Source organism: Abrus precatorius, unplaced genomic scaffold, assembly GCF_003935025.1.
Source record: "Abrus precatorius isolate BTA unplaced genomic scaffold, Abrus_2018 Scaffold3, whole genome shotgun sequence".
Classification (NCBI taxonomy): Eukaryota; Viridiplantae; Streptophyta; class Magnoliopsida; order Fabales; family Fabaceae; genus Abrus; species Abrus precatorius.
The window spans coordinates 29,430,481-29,439,286 of NW_020874373.1; the positions used below are offsets into that span (position 1 = coordinate 29,430,481).

Here is an 8,806-nt window from a genome sequence, read left to right on the forward strand (position 1 = left end):
CTTTAGGAGTTGTGTGGGAAGAAGAATTTTAGAAGAGAATAAAGAAGACAAATTTTTTATTTTAAATAAATATATTTAAAATTAATAATTTTTATAATAAAATATATAAATTAATATATTTATATAAATTTAATATATTAATTATATATTATCATTATAAATGAAATATGATTTTTTAATTTAAAACTAAAAATTATATCCCCTCCTCCCTTTCCCGCAATATTAAATATATAAATAGACCTTGTTAAAAGTGTCTTGTATTTTTTTTTTTCTTCTACATAACCAAAAGTGCCTTGCATTGGACTAAGCATTTTTGCAAATATGTAGCATAGGTCTATTAAATAACAAAGCTCATCCTTTCCTTTTTAATGTATTTACTTCTGGTACTAAATATTCGTTTTGTTTTTACCTTGAGATAGCTAGTTGCAAATTCACTAGGTACTAAGTTGCAATCTTGGAATGGTGCATATAAATATGAAGTACTTCAATGGATGGCTTATTTATTGATATAATATTTTGATCACGGTCCAACTTAAGAAAATATGATCAAAACCTATTGATTTAATATTAATACAAACCAACATATCCTAATCCTTATTTTCAAATTTGCAACCAATCTTAGCTCAGTTAGCTGGCCTTCAAGCACCTCTCTTACACGTATTTGAACAGGTTGATCAACATATTAGAAAAAAATTACGTGAGCCTTTTCTCCTAAACATAGGCAAACTAAAAATATAATCAAGGTCGATATTATTAATTTTTTTATATTAGTTCAGATATACATCTTTTCAGTTTGACTATGTAATCAAAACTAGGACAAACACCTCTTAAAGAAAAGAAATCATTGGACAAGATTACTGCTGAGAAATTAGTCTTGAAAAGGAGCATTAAGAATTGACGAACGTCAAATTGACTTTGAAAGATGGAAAAATCAGCCATAACTGAACCACGAAACATACGTTAACTTAAATACAACTGTATAAGTAAAACATTGTGGTGGAATTTGACGAGTTTAAGAATTCCCGTAAGCACCAGTTCCACTTTTACTAGGTTCAAAGATTCTCATATTTTTAAATTCACTATATGTATATGACATGTAAGACATAATAGTAGTCCAAAAATAATGAAGAAGACAAATAAAGAACGTGGTCCTGGCTTGCTACTTTCGCAATATTGACCTTATACGAACGCTCTAATCAAATGTGCTACAAGAACAAAAAACAAGAAGAATTTAACTTGTCTCTTTCAAAAGCTTCCCACAACGCAAATAACCAAGACCACGTTGCATAAAGGCACTAAGAATAAAGGGTGCTTGTAATGATAAAGAAAGACATTAGTATGCAACAAGTACATCACATGCATGATTGATCTACACATTAAATACTACTCACTGAGACTCAGAGAAGAATATATATAGCAGTTTAACCATTACAAGTTCACGCCTAATATATATTATCATTATATCACTACAAAGGGAACTGAAGCATATACGTAAATTAACAAGACACTAAGCAGGCCAGTATGTCATATTGGCATCGAAAGTGTTATACTCTTCACCTTGGAAGCAACACTGAGGTGGCAGTGGTAAACTATGCTGAGAATATACTGAAACTGATGGGTTTTGCTGAAGGGAAATGGATTGTTCATCAGAAAAATTATACACTGAAGGGAGGAACAAGGAAGGGTCATCAATATCTACATGGTTTATCATGGTTTGGTGAAGCCAAATCTGGGTCTTGAGGAACTTCACGTAGTGAATGGCCTCTTCCAACATAGAAACTGTGTCCATCTTACTACCACCAGGAACCATGCTCTGAAGGATCTTGAACCTGTCACTGATTCTGTGCCTTCTTTCTCTTGCTGCCACGCTTTGTGGGTCAGTGGAAAGCTTCACTCCCTTGCTTTTCTTCACAGTCCTTTTCTCTCTGCTCTTGTTGGACTTTGAAGATGATCCTGCAGAAGGGGTAGGGTTAACGCACTCCATGTGCTAACTTAGAAAAAATTGAACTAGTACTATTGTAAAAGAGGCTAATGAAAGGTGTCACTAGCTTTGAATTTAGTAGGGGACGTAGTTCCTTTTATGTTGTAACACATTTATATAGCATGAAGGATATGTGAGTGACATTGGTTCAATGATTTTGAATGAAGGGATGAGAAGTGGTGTCGTCATGTGAATCAGCCATCTTTGGCGCAGGATACGGCAGTTTTAGGTAGGGACCCGGGGTTAAGATCCAGCATGAGCTCATTTTCTTTTCCTTTTCTCTTTGTGCTCTTTTGATTGTGTTGGCTCTGTTCACTAACTGGCTTCTATGATTTCTTAACATTGAATTATGTCATAAACATAGTTAAGAAGTAATTATATTATAATACTTTGGGAACTTTTTTTGTGGTGAAAATAACTTATAAAATTTTTTAATTAGGGTACTTTTGAATTTTGATTTTTAATTTTAAACTTCAACTATACTATACATGCATTTATATTATTTAATAATATTACAGACGATAGAATTAATAAAACTTCATACTTATAAAAGTTATTAGACGTTTTATATAAATAAGAGGTCGTTTAGAAAATTTTATAAGTAGTTTATAAAATTAAAACTTTGGTAATTTTTTTTAAATTTATTTTAGTACTCTTTTATAGGATAGAAAATATAATGCAAGTACTTAAACTAGGTACTAAACACACCTTCATTTGTGTGAGGATATATATGCACTCTCATTTTCACCCTAACTAATGTTTAACTTAATGGTTCTTTGACTACTTAATTTCGAACCTTAAATCAACAACTAAGTTCATACTTAATTTCAATTAAAGTAAAAGTTGGACAGATAAAATCTGCTGTGACATTATGACCCACCACAGAAAGAGGGCTAAAACACTAGCATCTTCACCCATTGGTAAGTGACAGAGATTAGGCCCTCCATTTGTCTTTTGATTACAATGGTCAGAGAAGTGATCAGAGAGAGAAAGTAAGGAAGTGTAGGGGGGTCCTTCCCCTGAAATCGAAGCAAATGTTTTACAGTTGCAGGGGGTGTCTAAATCCAAGGACGAAATAGACCATTAGTTGCCTGGCTTTATTATGTACGGTTTGTGCTTTTCATCCTAAGGTTATACACTGTTTATTGAAAGAGAGAATAACTATGCATGTTTTTTTTATTATGTGGGGTTTTATTTTTTTATTTTTTACTTTTTTTCATTTCACTTGGTTGTTGTTGCTTTCAAAGGAGGAAAGAAAAGAGCTTAAAGTTCAATCAACCATTTAGCTCTTCTTTTCAAGAAAAAATGTTACACCAAAGATTACTTGAAGCACTAGCTTGTATTAAAGTTTTGTTTTCATAGAAAAGATATTAATCAAATATTACTTTACCTGTTAAAAGGCTTTGTTAACTATTGAATTTTTACAGAAATTTACATGTAAAATCCAAAAACCCCACAAAAACACAAAAATCAAAGTTTTAAAATTTTCTTGCCCAGTGTCTTTGTTGAGGGTATCTTACTATCTTAATCAAGAAAGCATTGCTTTTTATGCCACAAGTTTAATTTTCTTGAAACCCTTTTGCAATCTCAAAGGGACCCCATGCATGGTGGTGGATTTGGACAAAGTGACAACATCTAAAATTGCTCTTTTTTTCAAATTGATTGAAACCCTCTATCTGTTGGGTCACACGGGCATACTCAGAATCTGTATAGTAGCTTACTGTAAAGTGGTTTAGTAGTTCCATCCTTGGTATGTGACACTACAATGCTGCAGGATCAGTATTTTTTCTGATTCAAAAAGAATGATTGATGACATAAAAATATCATCGAAATATAAAAAGCAAGTTAAAAGCTGAAAAATAGTCCTAGTAATTTACAGAAAAATGAGAAATTTTTTGTAGTCAGAGACAAAGAGACATAGGGAGAGCACATACACATGTGGCTCCGGCTTTCGCGATGTGAGGGTGGGTGGGTAGAACCCTAATTATTCTTACTTGTGCATATGAAAATCCCCAGCTTTACTTGTCCACTCAGCTTTGTTGCTCATCTCATCAAACACACATCAATCTCTGTACCAAAATCATTTTTTAATATCTATTAAAGATTTGTATAAAGGAATAAAGTGAAAGGCCAATTACCCTACCATTTCTCATTGAGATGGACTAATTTGGGTGAATTGGTTGTTGAAAAAATATATAGTTGCACAAGGTATGTTAATACATTCATAATATGAAGTTTTTTAAAAATTCAAAATTCAATTACTTGCATTGTAATATGAAAGGAAGAGTGTAAACATGTGAAAGCATGATTGCACTCTTGGTGGGAGAAATTAATGGAAATAGAAAGAACAAAATAACATGAAGAGAAAAATTGTATATAATAGAAAATAAATATTAATTTCTTTTATTTGATAACAAAATCAGTGAGAGTAAATACAATATATCATTAAACTAAATAAATTTTACATTTTCAATTAATATTGATTAGTTGGATGAATATCTTACAATTTTTGTTTTTAGAAACAAAAAATAATATAATCCCTCATGTTCTGTTCATTGATTTATTTTTTTCCACTTTCCACCCATGCAAATGATACAAATGAATGTGAATCTATGAGCTGGGATTAGCTGGTGACTAGACTTGATAAAAAAAATCCAGATAAGAAAAAGGGTAAACGAAGTAGGTGAGCCTTTGGAATAGTCATTGGATTTAGACCCCTCATGTGAAGGGTGGTGAAAAACTTTGGTTGGTGTTTGGTTATATAATGGTGAAACATGGCTCTAACAAGGTCTGATTAGTTCTGAGGAGGGGGGGGGGGGGGGGGGGGGGAGAGTTCCTGTTTTGGGACAGACAAGGATTGTTATCAACTATTTATGGTGAGTGTAGAAGCTGCTTAGTAGTTGTGACAGTCTTTTGAGTAACAGAAACGTTACCAAAAGGACCTTAGAGCGTTTTACACTCCTAATGGACAAGATGTGTGTCTTGTAGAGAAAACAGGCACACGCACTTCCCTTAAGGGTATTAACCCTTTTCACATTGCTTTGGTGAAAAAAACAAGGAGAAAAATAATTATTTAAACATGAATATTTCTATTGATTTGTGTTAAATTTTATTGTTCATATATTTCGTATATTGATGAAATAAATTTTTTTTTTCTCTTTTAGTATCTTTGGATATTTTTAACTTTTAAAACTAAATATATTTTAGTTTTATATTTATTTTTTATTTATATTTTTTATATTACTAAATTTATTTTCATTTTACTTATATTTGTAGGTCTTTTATAAAAAACAAGTGCAATTAATTTTTACATTTATTTCAATGGTAGAATATTTGATAGAGTAGAAGGGTTTCATGTTTGAAAGTTATAAGAAATTAATTCAAGTTAAAGGAGATATTAGCTTAGATGAACTGAAACCAAACATGTAATCGAAGTTTGTAACATGTATGGTTATTATTATGAAATAAGTTAACATGTATGTTTATACCAATAGAAGAAGAGTAAAGCGTGTTTTGAAAATTTTCTCTACATTATGGTTATATTAATTATAATCACTCACTTTAAGAAATGAATTTTTTAATTTTAGATTTACCTCAATAGAAAGTTAGAGATTAATTATATGTCAATGTTTCTCTACATTATGGTTTCGAAGGTTTCTAATTAAATAATGTTATATCTTATTAATATATTTTCTCATCAATATTTTTCATAATTTATAAATAAATATTAAACAAAATGAAGTGTATTTAATATATTAGATTAATAAAAATTGATCAGTCGTTAATTTTATTATATTTGCAGGTTTAAGTTTGATAGCATAAGTAGAGCACATTTTTAAATATTTTCATATTAGAATGTTTCGAATTTTCGTCCCAACAACTGAAGTGATGATTAGTAATTTTTAATTTGAAAACTATATGAAAAATCTACAAACTGTTGAAATCCTGGTTGGATTGATTCAAGTAGTTAATTAAAAAATGTTGGCCTATATAAAAATTGACTCAGCATAAATTAACCAATTTTTTAAGTTGACCTAATAATGTAGGTGGATCCTGTGAGACTGAATATGGGTCAACCATGAAAGGATTTTTTATAACATAATAATATCAGCTATCAATATTAAATTTTTTATTTCTAATTTTTTTAGTATCCTATAAAAATAAACACCTATCATTTTAAACATTTCATTTATTATGGAGCGAATGAAATTTTCATATGATTGGTATTACAAATTTTAATAATAGATATTGATATTTTAATAATAAGCTGAGAAACTAAGATAGATCATAGAAGATGAAAAATAACAAAATCAATTTAAAGATTTTTTCATATATAGACATTCAAATCCGTACAGGACATGGTGTGTATAAAAATGTAATTGATCATACTATTAACGTAGATTTGAGTTTGAAAGCGCATATGTTAAACATTTACATATAAGAATGTTGGCTTATATAAAACTTGGCTTAACCTAACTTCACAATTTTTTAAGTTGACGTTTGATTTATTTTAAAGTTGACGTAATAATGTAGGTTGATCCCAAAACTCAATATCGTAAATGATGTAAGAAGTTTCTGCAACAAAATAATATCATATATTCTTTCTAAATTTTTTAGTATCGTATTAAAACAAAGCAACTATCGTATCATTCAAGATGGACCGATGAAGTTTTAATACGATAGGTATTAAAAATTTTAATAATAAGGTGAGAAACTAAGAATAAAAACAAAAATAAAATAAAATCAATTTAATCATTTTTACATATATATATATATATATATATATATATATATATATATATATATATATATATATATATATATATATATATAAGATGGAAACAAGTCTAGAACATGGTGTGTTAAGAGGTATACAGAATATGATTCATCCATGCTTTATAAGAGACCCCCCAAAGTTGACGATATTCAGAATCATATTGACAAAATTTCGCAATGGCTACTACTTCTAATGTGATCTTCCTATTTCTTTCTCTCAGTGCTGCTTCTTCACTCTTTTCTTCATTAGTGGCATTGAAGCCCCATAAACCCCATGCATTTGTCCTTCTCATAGAGAAAGACCCAATAACCCTTCAACACTCTACTACTATCAAAATGGGAACCCCTTTGGTGATGTTAGAATTATCCATTGATATTGGGGGACCTTTCCTATGGTTTGAATGTGGCAAGGCATATAATTCCACAACCTACAAACCTATTCACTGTGGCACAAGGACATGCAAAAAAGCCAAAAGCACAGGATGCATTACTTGCACCAGTCACCCTCTCAAAACAGGATGCACAAACAACACGTGTGGTGTTGACCCATATAACCCCTTTGGTGGGGTCTCCATAAGTGGAGACTTGGGTGAGGATATTTTTTCAGTGTATTCCACGGATGGTGCAAGAGCACTTTCCAATGTAATTGTGCCACATTTTCTTTCTTCTTGTGTATACCCAGCTAAATTTGGGGTTGAGCACCATCTTGATGGCATTGCCAAGGGTAAGAAAGGGTTACTAGGCCTTGCAAGGTCTCCTATTTCATTACCAACACAACTTGCAATGAAATATAAGGTTGACAATAAGTTTGCCCTTTGTTTACCTTCAAAAAGAAAGGTTTTGGGAGTCTCTTTGTAGGTGGGGGACCTTATTATTTGCCTCATCATGATGCTTCCAAGTTTCTTTTCTACACACCACTAATAGTAAACCCCCAAAGCTCACGTCCAGACTTTGACAATGATCATTCCTCGGAGTACTTCATTGATGTGAATTCAAGAAGGGTTGACGGCACAAATACCAACATTAATACCTCTATGTTGGCTATTAACAAAGCGGGAGATGGAGTTACCAAACTTAGTACCTTAATTCCTTACACCAAATTACACACTTTAATATACAAGCCATTTGTGAATGATTTTGTGAAGAAAGCATTGATTAGAAAAATAAAAAGGGTGGCTTCAGTGGCACCATTTGGGCATGCTTTGATTCAAGGACCATTGGCAAGACCACTGGACCCGATGTGCCAACAATTGATTTGGTCCTAAAGGGTGGAGTACATGGAGAATCTATGGTTCCAATTCAATGGTCAAGGTTGCTAAAAATGTGTTATGCCTTGCATTTGTGAATGGAGGTTTTGAGCCTACAGGATTTACCTTGGCAGCAACATCAATTGTGATTGGTGGGCATCAATTAGAGGACAATCTTTTGGAGTTTGATCTAGTTTCCTCAAGACTTGGTTTTACGTCATCTCTTCTTCTCCACAATGCTAGTTGTTCCCACTTTGGAGTCTCTTAAGCACTTTTATCTAATAAATCTGTCCTTACCTCAGCCACGTTTCATTTAATTCCACTTTATTTATCACTCATGTATTAATTATTTTGTAATTTCATGCAAAAGTATGTGTATTAATTCAATGGAATTAATGTTTTTGTTCTTTCTCGTGCAAAATCCACGGGTTCTACTTAATTATCAAGCGCTGTGCGCACTTAACACTCAGAATGGTGTGCAGTAAACCCAAATAAATAAACTCTCTATTTCACTATAAATGGTAGTATAAACTTTTTAATTTCTTTTCTTCTTAAATATTTTAGTCTGGATCCTATCTCGTTTTCCTGAAGTGTCTAAAATTCAGCTAATATAGGACGATCATCATTAAATATTGATTTAGGTAACAGTGATTTGTCACGTATATTTTATTTACGAGATCTCTCGACAACATAAATGGGCATCATAATGTTGAACCTACTTTCTCATTAAGCAATAACAAATGGAAATTACATGCAGAATATTCTAAATTAAAATAACCTTCTTGTTGTCATCACATTCTCT

At 31.5% G+C, this 8,806-nt stretch overlaps 1 protein-coding gene and 1 pseudogene across 1 annotated transcript; one reads left to right on the forward strand and one right to left on the reverse strand.

Moving 5' to 3' along the window:
• Positions 1 to 1,507: 1,507 nt before the first annotated feature.
• LOC113862442 (transcription factor LAX PANICLE 1) lies at positions 1,508 to 1,984 on the reverse strand. The gene has a single exon (XM_027495529.1). The coding sequence runs from the start codon at positions 1,982 to 1,984 to the stop codon at positions 1,508 to 1,510; it is 477 nt and encodes a 158-aa protein (XP_027351330.1).
• A 4,950-nt stretch (positions 1,985 to 6,934) lies between these two features.
• On the forward strand, positions 6,935 to 8,272 carry LOC113862443 (annotated as a pseudogene).
• Positions 8,273 to 8,806: the final 534 nt, after the last annotated feature.